We start from the raw sequence: 24,452 nt of genomic DNA on the forward strand, positions 1-24,452 counted from the left end.
ACCTTTCGGGATGAGACTCCGCCGCCACGAGGCGGAACCTTGGCGGAACCAATCTAGAGCTCCGGCAGAGCTGTTCTGCCGGGGATACTTCCCTCCGGGAGGGGGAAATCATCACCATCGTCATCACCAACGCTCCTCTCATCGGAAGAGGGCAATATCCATCAACATCTTCACCAGCACCATCTCATCTCCAAACCCTAGTTCATCTCTTGTATCCAATTCTTGTCTCAAAGTCCGGGATTGGTGCTAGTAGGTTGCTAGTAGTGTTGATTACTCCTTGTAGTTTATGCGAGTTGGTTTATTTGGTGAAGATCATATGTTCAGATCCTATATGCATATTATTACCCCTCTGATTATGAACATGAATATGCTTTGTGAGTAATTACGTTTGTTCCTAAGGACAAGGGAGAAGTCTTGCTATTAGTAATTATGTGAATTTGGTATTCGTTTGATATTTTGATAAGATGTATGTTGTCTAGCCTCTAGTGGTGTTATGTGAACGTCGACTACATAACACTTAACCATTATTTGGGCCTAGAGGAAGGCATTGGGAAGTAATGAGTAGATGATGGGTTGCTAGAGTGACAGAAGCTTAAACCCTAGTTTATGCGTTGCTTCGTAAGGGGCTGATTTGGATCCACATGTTTCATGCTATGGTTAGGTTTACCTTAATACTTTTGTTGTAGTTGCGGATGCTTGCAATAGAGGTTAATCATAAGTGGGATGCTTGTTCAAGTAAGAACAGCACCCAAGCACCGGTCCACCCAGATATCAAATTATCAAAGTATCGAACGCGAATCATATGAACGTGATGAAAACTAGCTTGACGATATTCCCATGTGTCCTCGGGAGCGCTTTTCCTATTATAAGAGTTTGTTCCGGCTTGTCCTTTGCTATAAAAAGGATTGGGCCACCTTGCTGCACTTTATTTACTTTTTTTACTTGTTGCTCGTTACAATTTATCTTATCACAAAACTATCTGTTACCACTTATTTCAGTACTTGCAGAGAATACCTTGCTGGAAACCGCTTATCATTTCCTTCTGCTCCTCGTTGGGTTCGACACTCTTACTTATCGAAAGTACTACGATAGATCCCCTATACTTGTGGGTCATCATGGAGTTTCAGGTCATTCCGAGAACTTTGTTTCTGCACATAAATAACACCATGGCAATTCTGCTGAAAACAGCGTCAGTCCGGGTTAGTTCCATTCAAATCATGCAAGTTAGAGTCCAAAACAAGGGCAAAAGTGTTTGGAAAAGTAGATACGACGGAGACGTATCATGAGGCAAGAGGTGAACCACCCATCACTACTTGGGCGCAAATGAAGGATGTCATTAGAGCACGCTTCGTGCCTACCTAATACAACCACAACCTCTTCAAGAAACTCCAACTACTCAAGCAAGGAACCAAGAGCATTGAAGAGTACTACAAGGAGATGGAGATTGCCATGATACGAGCCAATGTCATGGAAGATGATGAGCAAACAATGGCACGTTTCTTGAATGGACTCAATCGTCCTATCAAGAAGATCGCCGACTTCCAACCATACTCGAACCTCATCGAGCTCGTGCATCAAGCTACCAAAGCAGAACGTCAAGTGCAAGACGATTACAAGTATGCCAAGTTCTCATCCAAGTCATACGGCTTCTCCAACACCCAAGCTTCAACGACTCCAACACCGTCTACCAAGCCTTCTACAAGCAATGTTGACAAGTCGAGTTCCAAGAAAGCTTCGTCAACTCCAAGTCATCCTCCTACTACAAGCAACTTCAAGCCGAGAGCTTCATCAACATCTACTCCAACCGATGAGACCGTCAAGACGAGTTCCTTCAAATGATTCACATGCAGAGGCCGAGGCCACAAGTCCTATAAGTGCACCAACAAGCGGACCATGATCCTCAACGACGATGGCACTTATGACTCAATGAGTGAAGGAGAAATGGACGCCCTTGAGAAAGTGGCCATACATCGGCAAGTCAACGAAGAAAACACGGAACAAGTCTTTTGCGATGAAGATTCAAGTCCCGCTCTAGTCGTCTCCAAGGTCTTGACTCTTCAACATCACCAAGAAGAAGACCAACGATGCCACATCTTTCATACCAAGGCTGGCATCAATGGAAGATCCGTCAAGGTCATCATCGATGGAGGGAGTTGTCATAACCTCGCAAGTGACGAACTTTGCTCCAAGCTCCAATTGCCCAAGATGAAGCACCCACATCCCTACAAATTTCAATGGCTTAGCGACTTCGGCACTATCCAAGTCGAACATCGAGTACAAGTCTCCTTCAAAATTGGTGCCTACGAAGACACTTTGGAGTGCGACGTTGTTCCAATGACCGTTTGCCAGCTTTTTCTTGGACGCCCATGGCAATTTGATAGAGGTGTCATCCACAATGGCCGAACGAACCACTACATCTTCAAGATGAAAGGAAAGGAGTACGTACTTCGTCCCATGTCTCCAAGCCAAGTGATCGCCGACAAGCAAGCCACCCATCGTGGAGAGAATGGTGAGAGAGCGAGCCACCAAAAAGAGAGTGGGCGCCACAAGCCCAAATCGAGTGCCTCCACGATGAGCAAAAAGAAGAACTTAGTCCTATTTGCCACCAAAAGTGAGATAAGAGGAGTGTGTGAGAACCCATCTCGTGTCCTACACTATGTCCTTTTATGCAAGGACGGCGCACCAACCGCTAACACCTCTCACACTCTACCTTTAGTGTTGTCTTCTCTTTTGCAGGAATTTCAAGATGTTTTCCCTGACGAGCTACCTCCGGGACTACCTCCACTAGGAGGCATCGAGCACCGCATCGACCTCATCCCTGGAGCACCTCTTCCGAACAAAGCTCCCTACCGCGTCAACCCCGACGAAACCAAAGAAATACAAAGGGAAGTAAAGCATCTCATAGACCATGGACATGTGCGTGAAAGTTTGAGCCCTTGTGCCGTCCCGGTCATTCTTGTGCCAAAAAGAGACGGTAGCTTTCGCATGTGCTCCGATTGTAGACCTATCAATGATATCACTGTTCGCTATAGGTATCCCATTCCACGCCTTGATGATATGCTTGATGAACTTAGTGGTGCCACTGTATTCTCCAAAATTGATCTTAAAAGTGGTTACTATCAAATCCGCATACACAAGGGTGATGAATGGAAAACCGCTTTCAAAACCAAGTTTGGGTTGTATGAGTGGTTACTCATGCCTATGGGTCTATCGGAAGCACTGGGTACTTTCATGCATCTTATGAATCATGTCTTTCGTCCTTACATTGGTGTGTTTGTCGTGGTCTACTTCGATGATATCCTTGTTTATAGCAAATCTCTTCAAGATCATGTCCCCCATGTTCGAACCGTTTTGCAAACTCTTCGAAAAGGGCATCTCTATGCTAACATGGAAAAGTGCCTTTTTGGCGTTGATAAGCTTGTTTTCTTGGGTTTTGTTGTTTCTTCTAAGGGTGTTCATGTTGATGATTCTAAGATCAATGCTATCAAAACTTTGCCCCAATCAAGCAACTTGCAACAAGTGTGTAGCTTTCTTGGCCTTGCGGGTTTTTATCATCGCTTTGTGAAAGATTTTAGCACCATTGCTTCACCTTTGCATGCTTTGACCAAGAAAAATGCTCCTTTTGTTTGGGGACCATCCCAAGATACCGCTTTCAATGAGCTTAAGAATTTGCTTACTCATGCTCCCGTGCTTGCTTTACCCAACTTTGACAAACCCTTTGAGATTCATTGCGATGCTAGTGGTAATGGCATAGGAGGTGTGTTAACGCAAGAGAAGCGCCCCATAGCTTACTTTAGTGAGAAACTTTCAGGAGCACAACTCAATTACCCCATCTATGACAAAGAGCTATATGCTTTAGTGCGCGTTTTGCATGAATGGGAACACTATCTTCGCCCTCATGAATTCATCATTCATACTGATCATGAAACACTCAAGTATCTTAAGGGCCAAACCAAGTTGAACAAGCGTCATGCTAAATGGAGTGAATTCATAGAGTCTTTTCCTTATGTCATCAAGTACATCAAAGGTAAGGAAAACGTTGTGGCGGACGCTCTTTCCCGCATATGCATGCTTGTTACTCAACTTGAATTGGATGTCATTGGCTTTGAGCATATAAAAGACTTGTATGAGCATGATCCTACTTTTGCTACTCCTTATGCCAAATGTTTGACGCATACATCTTGGGAACGCTATTACATCAAAGATGGATATCTTATGAGAGCTAACAAGCTTTGCATCCACGAGTCTTCTCTTCGTTTGTTGCTTTTGCAGGAATCTCATGGAGGAGGACTAATGGGACATTTTGGACACGACAAGACTTTTGCTACGCTCTCCAAGAACTATTTTTGGCCCAAGATGTTTCGCGACGTCAACCGCTTCACCAACCGATGCTCTACATGTCGCAAAGCTAAGTCTAACGCTCAATCCCATGGACTTTATATGCCTCTCCCAATTCCATCTCAACCATGGGAAGATATTAGCATGGATTTTGTACTTGGATTGTCTAGGACTAGAAATGGAAAGGATTCGGTATTTATCGTTGTGGACCGTTTCTCTAAGATGGCACATTTCATTCCTTGCAACAAGATAGACGATGCTTCACATGTTGCTAATCTCTTTTGTAGGGAAATATTGCATCTACATGGAGTACCAAAGACGACCGTCTCGGACCGCGACGTCAAGTTCCTAAGCTACTTTTGGAAGACCCTATGCGCCAAGCTCGGAATCAAGCTACTCTTCTCCACGGCGTATCATCCACAAACCGACGGCCAAACGGAGGTGACCAACCGCACACTCTCCGCTCTACTTCGCGTGCTCATCAAGAAAAACATCAAGGAGTGGGAGGAGTGCCTACCTATCGCGATTTCGCCTACAACAGAGCAAGACACTTAACAACCGGCAAGTCCCCCTTCGAGGTCGTCTACAGATTCAACCCATTGTCCCCATTGGACATTCTTCCTCTACCACTACAAGAGCGCATCAATTTGGACGCAAGTGCATGTGTGACCCATCTCAAGAAGGTGCATGAAGATACAAGGCACACCATCGAGCGCCAAGTACAACGACTTGTGACCAAGCTCAACATCAACAAGAAACCCATGGTATTCGACATTGGTGATCTTGTGTGGCTACACCTTCGCAAAGACCACTTCCCCAACGAACACAAGTCCAAGCTTCTACCTTGAGTGGATGGACTCTTCAAGGTGCTTGCCCGCTACAACAACAACGCTTACAAGATCGACCTCCCGCGCGACAAGTACAACATGAGCGACATCTTCAATGTCAAGGACCTCTCGCCCTACCATGGTGATGAAGATTTTGATCCGAGTCGGATCTTCCCCAAGGGAGGGGAGATGATGCGAAGCATCCCAAGGTCATCCCCATGGACCTACCTACGTCTCGTACGACATCATGTGGACCAATGACAAGAGCCCGAGCAAAGGCTATCGAAGATAAGGTGAACTCACTCCTCTCCGAACTACCACCTTCCATGCATGAGAATTGGCTACTACCTCAAGTGGAAACCCTATGTGTGATTAGGTGCTTGGAGGAAAGCCACGGACCAACTACACTCAACGGACAAGACGGTGAGGACGACAAGCCCATTGGACAAGAAGAAGAACTGCTCGAAGTTCCCAGGCTCCGGACGACCGACGAACCCCGGACGTCCGACGACCTCCAGGCTCCGGACGACCGACGAACCCCAGACGTCCGACGACCTCCAGGCTCCGGACGTTCGGCCCTCTCCAGACGACCGATAGTTCCACACCCGAGCCAAAACTACGGACTTCCGAAGCTCTACGGACGACCGATGCTCGGATGTCCGACCCCGACCGGACGTCCGACCGAAGACCACCCGAGCCGAATCTACAGACATTCGACAGGCACCGGACGTCCGGACCCTCGCGAGCCTCCAGACGACTGATAACTCCTGGACGTCCGGCGCCTATGTGCTGCCATGTGTTGGGCCACAGCCCATGTACCCCCACTTCGTCCCTTTTGCACTAAGACTATAAATAGACCTCCTATTCCTTCTAGCTAGGGTTAGCAAAGGATTAGCTCATATTTTGTGTGAGAGATTTGCTCATCCACTTGGTTACCTTCTCCTCGGAGAAGATCCCCCGAGCGGATTCAAGACCCCTTTAAGGGAAGAACCTCAAGACATCCTCACGGAGAAGACCGGCTACCTTTGTATCATCCCTAGTTGACCGTGGATCGTGTGATCTCTTTTGTACTCGAGGATCTAGCATATGTGTGACTATTTCTTGTTGGTTTAGTGTTTCTGTCGTGTTTTCCCTCATGTTCTTCGTGTTCTTCGCGGGATCCACTCCTTTCGTGAAAGATCGGCCGATTAGGGCTCTACCCTACATCACCCCTCCTGCGCCGTCATCTCCTAGATCCGGTCGCACAAGTTCTGCCCCCCTGTGGCGGGTTCCTGGGCGTGTGGCCCCAGTTCCTCTTGGCGAGCGACTGCTCGTTGAAGAACGGGGGCAAGTTGATGGCATCAGCATTCCCGCCGACGTTGTGCACGTAGAAGAAGGTGTTCTGCCATTTCTTGGCAGAATCCTTGAGGGGCATATTGGGGAATATCCCGCCCAGCCGAATCGAAACGATGACGGTCCCACAGTCGGACATGGCCCCGGCCTCCGGCCCCTACTGCTTGAGGAAGAAGAGGCGACACCAGAGCTCCACATTTGGCTCCACCCCCAAATAACCCCCGCACAGGGTGACGAAGGCCGAGAGCTACAGCACGACGTTCGCACCAAGATGGTGCGACTGCAGCACGAAGAAAGTGAGGAAGGCGCGGAAGAAATCGCTCGCGGGGAGGTCGAGCCCGTGCTGGAAATGGCTGTAGAAGACCACACGCTCGCCGTTCTGCGGCTGCGGCTCCACTTCTCCTCCGGGCGCGCGTGCGGCAACATCCATCACCGGCGGCAGTCGCTGGGTCTCACGGAGACGCTGGATATCGGCGTCGGTAACGATGGATCCCTCCCACGAGCCTTTTGGCGACGCCATCTGTGGAGCTTGGCAAGGATGCGAGGCGCGCTGGCAAGAAGGAGCGAGCACGACGGGTGGGTGATTCGAGCGGTGTCTAGCTTTCTGGTGGGAGGCGAGATCGGGAACTGGGCGAAGGAAGAAGGAGGTAGGGGGCGCGTGCGTGAACGATTTCCGCCACCCCTTGATTTATAACCGCGACAAGAACATGGGGGAGTGGGAACTGTTGCGCCCACCTTTTCCACTTTCCCCGCAGTGTGTGGGCACGATTTCCCCATGAATTAACTGCATCAATAAGGGTAACCGCCTGCGGCCGCCGCATTAAATCCTCGCGCTGAGGCCTATGGCATGACGTGGCAGGCCCCAGCCCGCTGTTACGTCCCGTCACGCGTGTGGCCTGGCAGTGCCTCTCCGGCTACTGTTCGCCATGTGGCGCCCGCATCGGGTCGTGGGACGCGCGTCCCTCCCACTTCAAGATTCGGCAAACTCCTCGGTTTCCCGCTCAGGCCAGGATGTCATGATCCGGCTTCCGAAAGCCGGCACACAATGGGTGTTGCCGGACCCGACGGTCGCAAGCTTTATCAATACCAGCCGCCTTTTCAGGTGTGGAACTGCAAAGGCCCCCTTGCTTGAAGCCGGCGAGCCTTCACAGCTTCGGGGACTACTGTCGGGGGGATGAACCCCCGGCAGGCAACGGAACCCGGATCCTTTTAAAAAACACCAGGCTAGCAACGCCTCAATCCGGCTTGCCCTTGGCCGGGTTCCGCAACCCGACCAAGACCCTCAATTCGGCTAAATCCCGCAATCCGGCCAAGCCCGCTGGCGCATGCCGGCCGGTCCTAGTGAGTCAAGACTTCCTCAACAAGTAAGCGTAATCGTAGCGCACCCCTCAACCCGGCCACGGGTCAGCTCCTGTCCCGTCCAGGGCGTACAACGAAACAAGTTCCCATGAAAAGATGAGCAAGGAAACAGTGGCCCACCTACCCCGCTGATCAGGGTCGGCATGGCTACAGTGCATCCCCCATCCTGCTGACGCAAGCCGATGGCAACCAGGCGATGCGCCATTGTAGCCGAGCCGGCTCAAGCACTCTATGACGCACGACAAGATGGGGAATATTGCCCTCTGGCACAGGGGCCCGCACCCGAAGAACCCGGTGTACCCTGGTACCCGGCGGGCCCAGCGCCGGCTTCCCAGACGCTGACATCCCGGCCCCACGACCATGTAACTTTACCATTGTAACCTTGGGGGGTTGGCCTATAAAACCCCCCAGGAAGCCTCCATGCATGAGAGAGCACATATGATCAGATCACCAGCAGAATAAACACACAAGGAGAAGGAACAGCCTATGCCCTGGTTCCTTCCTCCCCAAAACAGCTCCAGGAGCAAGCTTGTATCATCCACATATAAACCACACTCGGCAGGACTAGGGGTGTTATCTTTCCGAGAGCCCTGAACCTGGGTATGTCTTGCGTCCCTCGCTCGCTCATGCCACCCCCACCTCTGGAACCCCCCGGTGCCCTCAAGCCTATCCCTCTCTTTAGCCATCCTTTGGCATCCATCGTGCGCCCACCACGACATACTTTCTAGTTTCAATGATGAACATATATGTCAACTATGGGTGTTGGCTCTAACAATTCTCATTGGTCTCAAACCAATGAAGTGCATGAAGATGATCATGAGTTTGAGGTGGACGAGGATGGTGAGGGTATCATCGATGCACCAAAAGAAAGAGCGTGCAACTACACCATGGAGAAGACATATTACTGTGCAATACATGGTTGCTTGTGTCTATGGATGCCAACGTTGGAGGGGACCAAAGTAGAGGTACATATTGGGTCCGGATGAAGGAACACTTTGATATACGCAACAAGAGTGGAATTTGACCGCACTGATAGATCTCTTCGCTCCCGGTGGTCGACAATCAACAAAGATTGTCAAAGGTGGGCAGCGGCACTTAAGGCGGTTGACACGATAAATCCAAGTGGCACTAATGATAGAGATAGTATGTTCCTTCCATGTTCATGCTTCTTCTTTGGTGTTTCAAGTGCTAACTTGTTCTTTTGTTTGTAGCTCACTATTGCACAAAACCTATTTCAAGGAGAAGAGAAGAAGACCAAGAAAGGGAAGGTCAAGAAAGGGAGACCATTTGTGTTGCCCCATTGCTGCAATGTGTTGAAGGATGAAGAGAAATGGAAGCCCCGTGATGACCAAGAGGAGAGCAAGAAAAGCAAGGCAACTATTGATTTGGATGATGATGATGAGGAGGAGGCATCAAGTGATGGCGGCAAGAGAAGCCCTACACCAAACTCGGTTGCCTACTCCAAGCCAAAAAGACCAAATGGAGGTAAGAAAGATGCAAAAGAAAAGAAGAAGAGAGGAGAGGAGATGATGATTTAAAGAATGGTATGGAAGCTATTGTGAAGGCACGAAAGGAAGCAAACGAGGTGAGGATGATCGCAAGGAGCGAAGGTGCGTCGGCTGAGGAGAGGAGGGTGGCGGCCGAGGAGAGAAAGGTGGCATTGGAGGAGAAGAAATTGGCCATGGAGGAGCGAGCTAGATTATTGGAATGGGAGAAGTACTTGTTCTTCATGGACACATCTACCCTCGATGATAGGAAAAATGAGTACATTAATCTTTCCTGTGATGTAGTCTTGGTCCAAAAAAGAGCCATGGCCACGGGAGGCATGGGAGCTACCATGGGAGGCTTCGGAGGCATGGGAGCTACCATGGGAGGCTTGGGGACATCTACGGGAGGCATGGGTGGCTTCGGAGCTACCATGGACGACATGGGAGGCATGGGTGGCTTCGGAGCCACCATAGATGGCATGGGAGGCATGGGAGCACCTACGGGAGGCATGGGTGGCTTAGGAGCTACCATGGGAGGCATGAGTTTTCGGTCTCTCACGAGAGGCATGGGAGCACCTCCGAGTGACATGGGTGGACGCATGGCTTCCGGTGTGCCTCACATACCTTCGCATTATGCTGTTGGAGATCTTGCGAACACCATCCGAGCTCCTGATGACGATGCGGCGCTTGAAAATGGAGAGGAGGAGGAAGAATTGTCTTCGGATGAGGGGGAAGAAGAGGATGATGATGATGATGTGGCATAATTGTTGATGTGCCATTTGTTTATGTGAACTTTTATTTGTAATGAACTTGGTTGGGTGATTTTGAACTATGCCATGCAATTGAATTATGCTATGTTGCTCTTATTTTGCACACTTGTTTAATGTTTGAAACATCAAATGGACATGTGTTGATCATATTTTCAATCGTCGGCTGCTTGCACACTGAGCTATAGCGCCACACCATATTTTGCAGCGACAGCTGGAGCAAGCGCCTTGCTGTGCGCAAAAAATGCTATTTCAACGCTCTATAAAAATTTAGCGCGCCGCACGGTTGCGCATCTGTTGGAGATGCACTTAGTGGGAGCCATCCCAAAGCCAAAAATGGATTTTGAAATCATTATTTGGCCACATTATAGCTACCCTTAAGACACCGACAGTGTATGCCAAATATGGGCAATAATTCTTTTATTGGGCTTTTTGGCACTAATTCCACACATTCTAAAAAAATTAGGTTTCCTTTGAGAATTTGAATACACACTCTTCAAATCCTGGGCCAACACGTTTCTAAGATATAGGCTGTGACACACCTGGCAAGATCTAAATGTAACATTCTGGATTTCCTAAAAACTGAGAACTCCAGAACACTTTTTCTCCAGCTAAAAGAAACATGTGAAAGCTTTACTAACCTTGTCAGGTTGGTTGGAGACCCTGACCCTGAGGCCAACTCCACCGCGCGACCCTATCATGTCCGGTCCCGTCTGTTTGGAGTAAAATAGACAAAGTAGGCGGTCCAGCGCGCGACGGCCCGGACCCATCTTATCCGTTTTGTGTCCGGGCCGACCTATTTCAAGTGCAAACTTGTGCCGGGTTTGGGTCGTGACAGACACCAAACGGACGCGCGCCTCGTCCGTGTCGGGGCCGCGTGGCAGGCGACCACCTACCTCCCACACGCCCACATCAATGCGCACGAGGGGGCGGCCCCACCTGTCATCCACACGTCGAACGGTCATCGTCCTTCTTTAAGTGGGAAGCGTGGACGGGTCGTCATCCACACTGCCCTACGCCACCCCGCGGCCTCCTCGAAACCCGACAGCGCCGAACCCAAACCCTAGTGAAGAACTCGCCGGTCGGCCGCCCGCAGCCATGGGCCTCTGGAACTCCGGCCGCAAAGGCAAGCACGACCGCGACGCTGGTTCCTCGTCGGGACGCCGCCGCGGCTCGATGAAGAAAGAGGAGCCCGCGTCGCCATCGCCACCACGTCGGGCCCCCATGCCGCCCGCCTTCTCCATCGCGCCCACTGCCGCCGGCGAGCGCGGCCGACACTACATCGAGGCGGCCGTCTGCCGCCGTTATTGAGAGACGAGGACGCCGCTGCCTTGGAGCGACGTCCACCTACCCAATAACTGGCACCTGTCGGCCAACCGCGTGCCGATCCCGCCCGTCCCGCAGAGCGGCCGTGCGCGCCGCCTCCTCCCGGACGACCTCTACTACGACGAGAGGTACGCCCCGACTCGCCATTGTGGGACACGTGGCTCCGCGATGAGCACGACGTGCGGCGGGCGTCGTTCTTCGCCGGCACGTCGAGGGGGCCGCAGCGGCCACGTGAGCCCCGAGCGGCTCCCCAGGCGCGCGGGCGTACGCGGGTCCGCGGCCTGACGCCCACGCCGTCGCCGTCGCCATCTCCATCGCCACCCCCACCTCCTCGCATGACGGCGGAGGAGGAGGCCCGACTCATGGCGCGTGCGATGGAGGACTCCATGCACACGCACGACGAGCGCCAATGGGCGGACCTCGAGGCGACGATGGCCCTTTCCGCGGCCGGCGACGTCGCCATCCCCGAGCCGGAGATGGTGCCTCGGGAGGAGGTGGTGGAGGAGCCGCCGGTGGCCGAGTTCCACCCTGACCTGGTGGGCCAGGGGTGGAGCTGGTCGTGCTCCGCTGAGCAGATGACGGCCGCCCTGGGGGCCGTGAACTGGTGCCCCACGCCGCCGCGGTCGCCGGAGCGGGAGGCCTCGCCTCGGGAGGAAGTGGTGCAGGCACCACCGGCCACCTTGCGGCCCGCCGCCCCCATGCACCACGGACCGCCGGCCCACCCGTGGACGCTGCCGGAATACATCGACCTCGTCAGCAACGACGACGACACCAGCGGTGACGGCGACGGCCACGACATTGACAGACGTGGTAGGAGCGCGCGGGAGGCGTTTTTTTGGTTTTATGTTAATTATGAACTGGGCCGTTTAAGTGGACTGATAAACTGGGCCGTTTTGTGGCCGTAATCTCTATAAATATGTTTTATGTTTTTTTATTTACTTTTTTAGTCATTTCATTTAAATTTTTAATTTTTTTTATTCACGTCCACCCAGGACAGGTTTTTAGATGTGGCCGTGCGTTGGGTGCACCTATGACCCATCAGACAAATGCGGACATAGGCGAACCCATCGACACTTTAAAGGAACAAAATCTGACCAAACCGGATGTCCATTTGGAATCGCGCGGTGGAGTTGGCCTGATGGCTGCGATGAGGGTGGGATACCATGCCATGGAGGGCGAGCCGCTGACCATGTAATGCACGTGTCGGCACGTTCACCATTTTCTGTTCTTTTCCTATTTTAATGCAGCAGCTGGGTATGTACAGATCAGTTCAATTCAATCCAATCCATTTCCCGTCTCTCTCTATCTGTCTATGGCCCACACCCCTGCCCCGCCGGAAAACGAAATCCACGTCGCCCGCGCGCGGCCGCCGACGTAAAGCCGCCCTCCGCCGCACACGCTCTCCTCTTCCGTGACGCCCACCCGATGGATCCCTCGCCCGATCCGCTCGCCGCCTCCGCCCCATTCCCCACCATCCCCGCCGCCACCCACAGGTCGCGGGTCGCCCGCCCGCGGCGCCAGGCCGCCCCCTTTCGTTCCGACCACCCCGGAGCCTCCTGCTCCCCCAGCCAGCGCCTCGGCGGCGATCTCTCGAGCTTCGCTGCGGGCGCTGGCTCGCGACCGAGCACCGCAGGCGGATCACGCCCCTCGGCCTTCGTCTTCGGCGCGGAAACGTCTAGCCGCGCCGTCGCGGAGGATCCGGCGTCGGCGGGCTCATGGGGTTCTTCCCGTGGCGCTAATTTTGTTTTTGGGAGTGGCGTCTCGGCGAGATCGGAGATGAAGAGAAGCTCCTCGGTTGGATCCGGTGCTGCCTCGTTGTGCAGCCTCTCTACAGCAGCCGATGAGCTTGTACAAGATGATTCTTCCGGCAAGCAAAGAGATGACCGTGCTCACGTTTCTAGAGGAAATGATTCCGTGCTGGAGATAAATTCTCGGGGTACTTTTGGTGCCTCGGAAAGCAATTTGAAGTCACATGAGGTTTTTCGTCCGAGCATTCTTCATGGTGTTGCCAAGCAGTGCGATGAAGGGCGTAGCATGCTCTCTCAGACGGTAGGGTGCAAGAGTACGGAAATAAATTCATCATTAGTTGGTCAAGTGGTCAATGCAACAAAATGTACTGACAGGAATGACTCCATGGAAGTCCCCGTGGACTGTGGTAACTCATCCGTAGGAGATTCTGTCGGTAAAGTTTACTTCACAAAGGATGGAAGCAAACTTTCTGCAACTGGTGTTAATGTCAAACATGATTTGTTTGTTTTCGGGGGACCTGCTAGTGCTCAACATAGTCTGTTCGCTGCAAATACAGAGCAAAGTAATTTCAAGAAGTTGGATTCATCTGATAAAGAGGAGGTAACATGCAGTTCTGAACAACTTGGTCTTTCAGAACATTCCAGACCTTGTCAAGTCCATGAAACAGAAAAAGCCTCGAAAACTGCACCTTTTAGCATTGGAGCTCAAGATGACATTGTGAAGGCTTCTTTCACAAAGTTGCCTGATGGTATGCAAACACAAGTAGGTGCAGCATCTGGACTTGGTGAATGTCGATCTTTCGATGAGAGATCATTTACTCTACAGGACCACAATTCAGCATCTGGAGACAAGGGAGTGATTAAGGCTATGAGCATGAATAGAAGGGCAGTTAAACCAAAGAAGTTTTCCTCAACCCGTCAGGTTTCTTCATTGCGGAATGTCCTTGCAGCTGACAGTTTTTCTGGAAAAGTGACTCCGGAAACAAACTTTAGTATGGAACAATCTGGAAAAGTTGGCCTCAGGTTAGAGGGTTCTGTTAACAGTGGCCCAGAGGTAGCTGATGCTACGCAAACAGCAGAAAGTAGCCATGATGGAACTGGGCTTACTTTTGCAGCAAACTTGGAAAGTTGTGGTAACTCTGACTTAATATTTGCTTCATCTACTTTCGATCGAAGTAATTTGGGCTCACAAAGACAACAGAATAGAAGTTCTGAAGGAATGACGACTCATACTAACTTTGTTCAAAGCCTTCCTACATCTGCCATTAGTTTTGCACACACAAAAGTTTCAGCAAGCCAGCCAGACACAGTTTTAGCGCCTCAATGGACCGAATACAGCAAAGCAGAATCTACAGTAGTAACATGTCCAAAAACAGGAAACTTTAGATATCAGGAGGATTGTGAAACTTGGCGTATAAGGTGTCTACACAACCTTTCATATTTTGTTACAGGCGTATTTATGAACTTACATACTATGTTTAATGACTTGTGCCTGCACAGTTGCAAATGTCACAGTTATATCAACTATATCTTCTGAAATAGGCAAATAGCACAAAATATGATTATTTTTTTGTGGACAGTGGACACCAGTTTAATATCTGCAGTAATCTGAAAGCAAGCTTTGAAAGGATTGCAATTGTGCTTGAACTTCCATAACAGAAGAAAATTAGAACTTCCTTAACAGAAAGAAAATTATCTCCAACCAAGAACCAACGTGATGTATCTCAGTCAATCAAAATTCAGTTATTTGTTCCTCTGTTAGCCTTTTGCCTTTTTCTCACACCCGCTCCTCATGCTATGTAATCAAGTTTATGCTTATGGATCATGTGCTGTGTTTGATAATTCTGGAGTTTGCTGGCTTAGAATTAATTCCCACGAGTGGTAGTTTATGAAATATCAACAGTTAAAACTGAAATATGTTGAGCTTTGGTTTGATTTGAATAAGGGGATTAGAGTTTCTTTTTTGTTGCTTTAACTGTATATTTGGTGCATTTTAAGCTTAATTGTTTATTCTGCACCAGGGGGAACCAAGCTTATGCTGCAGGACAGTTAGCTAAGGCGGAGGAATGCTATACCCATGGGATTAATTCTGTTTCTCAAAATCAAGCTTCTCAGAAAGCATTAATGCTGTGCTACAGCAATCGTGCAGCTACCCGGATATCTCTCGGTAGGATGAGAGATGCCCTCTCTGATTGTCAGAAAGCTACTGAAATTGATTCCAGCTTTCTCAAGGCACAAGTCAGAGCTGCCAAGTAAGATGAATACCTAGGGCTGTTACATTGACAAATCACCGATTTGTGAACTTTCACATATATACAGTTTTTCTTTAAACAATTGGAATTTGCATCATAATTCTTAAACTTTTTATTTGGTGAAGGGGAGCCTTGGCGCAGTGGTAAAGCTGCTGCCTTGTGACCATGAGGTCACGGGTTCAAGTCCTGGAAACAGCCTCTTGCAGAAATGTAGGGAAAGGCTGCGTACAATAGACCCAAAGTGGTCGGACCCTTCCCCAGACCCTGCGCAAGCGGGAGCTACATGCACTGGGGCTGCCCTTTATTTGGTGAAGGAGAAAAAACTAGATATTGTTCTTAAGGAAATATCCAATTCAATTGTTTTTTTCTTAGGAATTTCAGATCTCAGAGGAAAGAAACATTTCATGTTTTGTAGTTAAATGATACCTAGGGCTGAGTACTGCCTGAACATGCCTAACTCTACTCCTTGTTGTTTGTGTACATTCAGTTGACATTGGTTTGCAAAGTGTTAATAGCCTTGTTAATTCGAACTCCATAACTTAATGTGGTTACTTGATGTTAGGAGTTAGTAGTGGATGTAATTGGTCATAAGTGTCTTGCCCTTGTTATATAACTTGTATAATATTGCTGAATATATGATCTAATCAATATGCTCGGCTAAATGTGTATAGTTGTCTACTTGCTCTGGGGGATGTCGACGAAGCACAAAAGGGTTTTGAAATCTGTTTGAAGTCTAATCATGCGGCAAGCTTGGATCGTAAAGTCATAGAAGAGGCTTCTGATGGTCTACAAAAAGCTCAGGTAGGCTCGTCTCTGGTGCTATACTGTCGTTGTTCATGTTATCATAACTTGAGGAACTGTGGAATCTGTAGAATTAGTCTGTATCCCTTTATGCTACTTTGAGTGAGTTTTGACTTTTGAGTAGAGAACTGCGAAACCAGAAGCATACATGATTTTGAGATTATTTTTTCTCAAATATGATTTTACGAGCTATCGAGGAACCGTATTGCAAAATAACTACTCCTGGGATGCTTATGTTAAGTGCAATTGTTGATTACCATAGTTTAGTAGACTGGCGGCTTCAACTGGAAAGTACTAAAAACTGTATATATTGTTGGGGGAAATATACAAGAAATTAAGACAAATTCACAGCAGAATTTTAACAAATTTCCAAAGCATAGATGGATTTATGCTCAAAAGTATCTTGTGTTGAGAATTTGCGGTCTCTGTTACATCAGCCGCTTCCACTTTTCATTCAACTACCCGTAAGCTGTTAAATGGTACTGCTTCTCCTAGAGCTTCACAATTTGTTCCATGTGTCATCCACAACTCCTCTAAGTCTCCATCACAATGAAGCACTCGTACAGCTCCCAACTTGTTGCAGTTCTGCTGAACACACCGGATAAACTGGAATGTATCACATAGCTTAATCTATTTAGAAGATCCGTTGGTAAAAAATGAATTCGTCAATAGTTTCTGATAAAATTTTACGAAGCTATTTCCATTTAGCCCATTACATACATGATAAATATGAAAAAGATGCCTGGTGTTTTTTTTTACCTGTCTTCTGCCCCTACGATGCAATGATATGTTCAGTAGATGACTATGAGCAGAAAATACCGTTTAAACACACCTCCCTTTGATTATGACTTACTCTCTCTAATGCCTCGCTGTAGGATCAAATGTATCAACCAGAGGGTGGTGAATGGTAGATTTTAGCAAATTCTTCTGAAATACAAAATACTTCGCTAAATAGAAGAATAACAGGACAACAACACCACAGTTCAGAGGAAATCTAGTAGAAGAACTAGATAAATCACGAGGCAAGCGGCAAACCTACTAGGTAACCATGACTAAAGTAAACCTGCTATCACAGGAGCAGAAGACAAACGAGCTATAGATGCGAGTAAATCTAACAGCCTAAGTACGGACAAAGTCTTCATTGAGAAAACAAAGTACACCACTTCAACGAAAACTTAAGCAGCGGAAAGGTATGAAAGTACTTAGATAACTTTGCAATAATCACAAAGAAAGAAGGAAGAGGAAATTCTTCAAAAATCGGCAGATTACGGAAAGTAAATAGGAGCGAGGAATTAGAACCCGTTGCTCGACAAAGACACAATGATGTGTTTACCTCAGTTCAAACTGCTGGCACAGTTCTATGCCTGGGTTGGAGAGGCTGAGCCACAACTCTGAAGACACACAAGTCTTCGCCTTGTTCTCCTTGAGCTAAGCCCTCGGAACCCACCCAATTACTTGGGGTATCTTGCGGTGATCTCCGGACCGGTAAGAGCTTGTTGTTCGGCAATTCCACACTTTGGACGCGCTTGAACGATTTCTAACCATCTAGAGGATGCACAGTCCTTAAGAGTAACAAGTCAAAGTTAGGTTTGATCAAGTTCTTCGGTGATGCTTAATCACTTGATACTTTTAAGCTCTGTGTTTTTTTTCCTCACTTAGAATTTCTCTCAAATATTTGGGACGAAGGGTTGCAATACTTGTCCCAAATTCACTTGGAGCAGCCAACAACAAATGGTTGGGGTAGGGTGGCTATTTATAGCTGGCGAGCAACCCAAGGGGGCTGAAATGACCGTTTGAGACACTCCCAACGTGCACGTGGCACGTGGCTAACGATATGAATTTCAAACACAAGCGCGCATGGACCGACTTGTGGAACAAGTCATCTAACTCAGTGATGAATTTAACCCAAGTGTCCCAAAGACTTAACTTCGGCACCAAGGCTAAATGACTCACTTTGAAAGAGATTTCTAAGTATTCACTCTCTGAAGAACTCGGTTCGATTGTGCACACACACGAAGACTTGAATCTTACTTTCACTTAGACCACTGCTAATAGTATGTTGCCCTACGACTCAAATGAAGAAAAATAAATTAGTAAACAAAAGTCTTCACAATAATTTTCAATCCTTCAATGGGCATTCTGAAGGCTTCAATGTTCTTACAACATTTTTAGGAGTCATATTCCACGGTTAAACCTAATCCTCAGGGACTTTCACCTCTATATATTCACAAACACATTAGTTTCTTAACTGTTTTGTCATTAATCATCCAAAACCCACAAAGGGGGCACTAGATGCACTTACAATAGCCTACCTATTTTCTTGCTAAACTACTTTCCTTACATTAAATTTGTTTTTGTGTGATGGTTGATTATATGTTTTCTTATTTCCTTTCAGTAATCAATTAAGTATTTTGTTGCATTTCTGTTGTCCTTTTCATAGTGGAATGCCTTATCATAGAATCTTAGATAATAAAGTTTATATGATTCTGCAACCATATATAGCATTTTTTCCAGGAAATATTTGATCAATTTTTTTTGTTACATGGAACTTGATTATTGATGTGAACTATGATGGGTCAAAAGCCACCCGAACCAATTTACTTTTGCAATGGAACTTGATTATCTAATCAGTATGTTGTTGTCATTTGCGGACAGAAAGTATCCACTTTCATGCTTCAATCCAAGGAATATCTTGTTAAAAAGGAATTTGACAAGATACCAAGTGCCTTACAAATGATCACAGATGCTTTGTCCATAAGCATTCATTCAGATAACTTGATGAAAATGAAAGCAGAAGCCCTGTTACTGGTCTGTATTTACGGTAAACTTGTTTTTCCTACATACCATATTGCCAAGTTTTGACTGCTACTGTAGCTAGTAAGTGTATTACTTAACTGTTACTTTAATGGGGCTTGGCAGTTGCGGCGATATGAAGAATTAATTCAGTTTTGTGAAGAAACTCTGCAACTGGCAGAAAGAAATAGTGTGCCTCTGTGTCTTGATGAGCATCTAGAAAACATTAACTTGGACAGCTACGGGTTTTCTGTGAAATCTTGGCGCTATTATCTTATCGCCAAGTCATATTTCTTCATAGGAAAACTTGAAGAGGCTCATCAGTTCTTGAAAAAGTACGAGCAAACAACACCTGCAGAATACAAGTAATATTTTGTGAAGATTTCTATGTCAGTGTTGTATGGTTTTATGTTCTATATGTCACTACTACTCATATGGTTTGCTAAATTTGTGAAAATATTGACTAGGTGCGGGAAGCAGTCTCAACAATCAGTTTCATTACTTTCGAAGACAATCTCTGAACTACTGCGTCTTAAAGTATGTCCATTCTGCCTCTATTATTTCACTTCCATGGATGATTTAGTTGATGACACGTCACAGGCTATCAATTGCATCATCGCAGCCTCACTATCTAAGATATGATGTCCAATACTCCAACTATCCAACATTTTTGTTCTAGAAAAAAAAAACTATCCAGCATTTTGTTTACGGGTTGTCTATGCTGTGTTGGTCTAATCATATGATGTCCCACTATATCCAAATTCTATCTACCATGCATTGTCTTTCGGTCATGTACATACATAATATCCCTGATTCCACAAGTATTGCAAGGATTTTGCACTAGAGGCATGAAATTCTTATTTTCTTCATTTTAGGTTGCTGGGAATGAAGCTTTTCAAGCTGGTAAATATTCAGAGGCTGTGGAACATTATACTGCTGCTTTGTTGAGCAACGCGGAGTCATTACATTTTTCAGCAATCTGTTTTGGCAACCGTGCGGCTGCATACCAAGCAATGGGCCAAATTTTAGATGCCATAGCAGATTGTTCGCTAGCTATAGCCCTTGACACTAGCTATTGTAAGGTTGGTGAAAGATCCTCATCTTCTATCAAACTAAAATTTAACCATGCTCTCTATTTTTGTTTAGATTCTGGCCAAAAGTGTCTGTATGATATGGTGTGCTATAAATGTCCTTGTTTATTTCATGAAGTATTTTGGCAGGGCATGCATTTATTCTTGCTAACCCATCTGGTGAACATCTCCCTCCACCTTAAACGTTCTGATGTGCGATGTATTGATTTGGTACTTTTTTGTCTAAGTTGCCCAAAAATAGGTAGATAATAATACTTTGATTTTGGATTTGGCTTACTACCACATGGGCATAGGAATGCTCCAATATGTAATGTCCTGCTCTTCATTTTCCTATGCATGACATGCGTGTTCTTGGGTTGCATTCAGTGAAACCCGAAGCTTGGAGATCTTTCTGGATTACCATTTACCAGTTATAACCTTGTATGTTTTATGCAAAGTTACTGCTTTCTCCATCCTTTCGATCAGATGAAGTTGACATCACCATTGTAGTAGGGAAAATTTCTTCATATGAATGGTGTGAGCAACTAAGTTAAAAATCTATGTGGTTGCTTGAGTTATTACTGGATTCTTTTGGCTGAACCTTTCACATTGAGTTATATTTTCTATATCCACTGTACATACTGTTTTTATGATGTTGGAAGTTTGACTGGATAAGTCTTGAATAGAGCTGGTTGACTAATTATGTTGTCAAGTAACTTTTAGATAAATTGTAGACCTGTGAGAAGATGTTATCCCAAAGCCTTCTTTGCACACAAAATGGGGGACAAGAGTATGAAATAAGAAAGAACCAAGAAAAACACTCCTAATGTATTGTGTTTTGTAGGTTATTTCTAGAAGGGCTAGTTTGTATGAACTTATAAGGGACTACGATCAGGCAGAAAATGATCTTCGAAGACTAATTTCTCTTCTTGAGGAACAACTACAAGAAAATATGTCCATGCCATCAGAAAAATTAGATAATGTTCGTAACAATCTACACCGAGCCAATCTTAGGCTTTCTGCTTTGGAGCGTGATGCCAGAAAAAGGACATCACTGAATATGTATCTGATATTGTAAGCCTCTGTCCTTATTCTAATTTCGTTTGAAGTAGAACATACACAATCATGTTTTCTACAATGACCTATACTTATGCAATATCTATCCGTGCATCTTTGTGTCTAATTTTGTTGCTGCTGCATCCTTCGACATGTACAATTTGTCCTTCTAAACCTCCATTAATTACAATGCTGTAAATTAATACACCCTCTGTTCACTAATGTAAGACATTTTGGCAGTTTACTTTATACTGCCAACATGTCTTATATTTAGAAAGAGAGGTAGTATTGATTAAGTTGATAGAAGGGCGCTCTGACTTACAACTTATTCCTAAAGTGAAATTATCATTTTACCTATAAGCTCTGCAGCAGTTAGATGAAAATGCTACACTATTATCATGTCATTCATGACATCACCTTGTGCAATGAATGTGTCTTTCTTTCATGTGTGTAGTTATGAAAATCATTTCTGATAGTGGTGAGTAGTCACAGTTTATTTTCCATATTACTGCAAAAAGTGGGGAGTTGGGCATTTAGAATTACATTACATGCATTTGCTCCCTATGGAAAGGAACTTCCGTTGGAAAGCAATGTGGATAGGGCATGTTGGAACATAGTTCCAAAGTTTTGTTCTGCGAAAGTGGGAAGAACTTAGTTACTGAATGTCTCTTCCTGGAAACACACCTGGAATGTCTGACTGAGATCTGCTTTTCCATGCAGAGGAATTGAGCCATCCTGCTCTGCTGTGGATATAAAAAGAGCATACCGCAAAGCAGCATTAAGGCATCATCCAGACAAAGTACTATATTCGATCTTCATGTAGACAAGTATGTCATCTTTCTTGATTTCTTCTGTTCACTAACATTAATTATGGCACAGGCAGGTAATTTTCTCGTGAGAAGTGAAAATATCGATGATACAGTATGGAGCGAAATTGTGAATGCGATCCGCAGAGATGCTGATTATTTGTTCAAAATAATTGGGAAAGCATATGCTATACTTTCGGACCCTACCATGGTAGGTTTCTTGTCATATTCTGGGTGTTTTTGCTCTTGTTAGTGTTTTGTAAGTTTTATCTATTGAAAACTGAATATAGGTTCTTATATTGGCTGATGTTTTCTTTTAATAATGTTCTATGTTGGTTTAGATTGAGTGACATGTCAGATTAGAGCAGTTTTCTATTTTAGTTTATCTTGTTATGATAAAGGCTTGCATTTTCTTTGATATTTCTGAATGAACTTAAACTGTGTTTTGTTAATAATCAAGTGTAATCTGAGATTCTCTTTTTTGAAGATCTGAATGTGGAACTATTCAGTGTTATGCATGCCATAGGTATTTGAGAATTTGAAGCTATAAGGCAAGTTAATAACAGTCAGCATGAACATCTGGCACAAGCACATGCTACTAGCTAGTAACAGTAGGACTTCAAGTTGGAACCATGTTAAGTGCCCACCTTTGCAGTGCTAATGTTTTGTGTCGCTTCTGTTGATAATTTCAAGAGACCGCTGTTTACGGCAGTTTCAGCAAAATTAATACTGAAGTATCAATCAATTAACTTAAGAAACTCGAACCTCCAAGGTAAGTTCTTAGAATTCTGTGTGGAGCCGTGGACTCAAAGGAGTCTGTATGGTTTGCCTGGGTGGGAATCTGAACTTGAAAGTGGAATCAAGTTTATGGGGTAAAGTTTTTTAGAGAAAAGGAAAAGTAGAGTTGAGGCTGGCACGAAGTCGAAGAACCATTCAGATATTTCCATCTGCAAAAGTCTGCACAGATGTTAGTATGGAAATCAACATTGTAGTTCTTAGTGGCATTAACATATTCAACTTTTAGTTTATCATGATGATCTACAATGGTTTGGCTAGAGTTTTATTTATTTATTTCTCCAGTATTTTTCTTAATGGAAATTAGTTGGATAGCTTTAATTCTTCATCCATCAAGGCTAGTTTCTGTTTGTTTGATTTCAAAGCAGCAATCATACCTGTTGTTTTCTAATTGTGGTGCCTGATATATATCGTACAGAAGAGCAAATGATGGAACCGGGCACGTGGATTAATGGTACAAGCAGTGCACATGAACATGAGGGCTGCCCTCGGAGCAATCAAAGTGATGTATAGTGTTTGTTTGTACAAAACAGAAGTGGTGATAGGATTTTGTGATAATTATGAAGTGGTACAGTAAAGAAGTATAATGGGGAGTATCTACAAGAATGCTGGTGATCTTATTCATGCTGAATGATTGACTAACGTGAGTTTTGGCATGTCCGGTGCTCCCATTGCGAGGTTTAGACTGCATGAGTACTATGAACCCAGGAAGTTGCAGATCTGGGTCTTCATGGGTGAATCACCGCTGTGAAAGTTTTTCTGCCTGCCAAGTTTCCATTTTGGTGTGCAGGGTGTATACTATATTGGATTACCGCTACCAACTTACCTTTTCATGTAAAGAAGATGTGCATATGTATCTGATGTTGTGCATAGTTTGTTGAAGCAGCTGGAAATGAAATCAGCAACAGAGGAACACTGTAAATACACGAGGTGTGGCAGGAGCACATGATTTGTTTGATTTGTTGATTGTATACTTAGAATGATTTTGCAAGAGGAAGAGGGCAGAGAGTTTTTCCCCTTGAGGTTTACGGTTGTATGTAAAACTGGACCAAACGAGTGATTCTTTTGTTGAAACAAACAAATAAGTTGGCATGGATGAATATTTTGATCTACAGCTATTGACCTGTTGTGCTTTTGGAAGTTCCAAGTTGTATTTTGAAGAATGGTATTATAGCCTGTACGACATTCCCTTCATTCACGAATGTATTTTGGTGTGGAAAAAATGGGCATGAAGCTTCCAGAAGCACGTGAGTATTGCTGAAAGAAACTGAGCAAGACCATCTTTTTTTAATATTTTGCAAGACTATCTAAATATGCAAAATGAGAGTAATACTTATATAATTTTCTTTCCCACAAAAAGGAAAACTTGCAATTTTCTTAGCAGTAGATTGCACTCAGTTAGCCTCACCAGACGACATTATCGCTTACTGAGACAAGTGTGATGTTTTTTCTCATTTTTATTTTCTCGCAAGTCTTAACATTGAATAGATTTGAATATGAAACTGTTTACTTGGCTGGAGTGATTGAAAGTTACAGCAAGCCCGTTTTGGTGAATTAGTTACTTCACACCCTGCGGCTTAGCAAAGTGGGTGGTATTTTCAAGGTTCACTGGAGTATGTTTTATCTTGTCCAGCTGATATAAATATGTACAAGCCTGATATTTGGGACAAGGTTTGTCATGTGTTCATGGTTAAA

General features: G+C 45.8%; 1 protein-coding gene across 2 annotated transcripts; it reads left to right on the forward strand.

Annotated features, from left to right (window-relative positions):
- Nucleotides 1-12,714: 12,714 nt before the first annotated feature.
- Nucleotides 12,715-23,871, forward strand: LOC125543721. 2 transcript variants are annotated; one of them, XM_048707179.1, is made up of 11 exons: nt 12,715-14,603; nt 15,206-15,436; nt 16,108-16,237; nt 18,893-19,045; nt 19,157-19,395; nt 19,498-19,567; nt 19,906-20,112; nt 20,945-21,174; nt 21,877-21,955; nt 22,036-22,173; nt 23,176-23,871. In XM_048707179.1, the coding sequence occupies exons 1-11, from the start codon at nt 12,862-12,864 to the stop codon at nt 23,185-23,187; spliced, it is 3,231 nt and encodes a 1,076-aa protein (XP_048563136.1). In that variant the 5' UTR covers nt 12,715-12,861; the 3' UTR covers nt 23,188-23,871. The 2 variants fall into 2 exon arrangements, with proteins under 2 accessions (XP_048563136.1, XP_048563137.1); XM_048707180.1 differs by having other exon boundaries at nt 19,157-19,365.
- Nucleotides 23,872-24,452: the final 581 nt, after the last annotated feature.

The sequence above is a fragment of the Triticum urartu genome, chromosome 3 (assembly GCF_003073215.2).
Source record: "Triticum urartu cultivar G1812 chromosome 3, Tu2.1, whole genome shotgun sequence".
Taxonomy (NCBI): domain Eukaryota; kingdom Viridiplantae; phylum Streptophyta; class Magnoliopsida; order Poales; family Poaceae; genus Triticum; species Triticum urartu.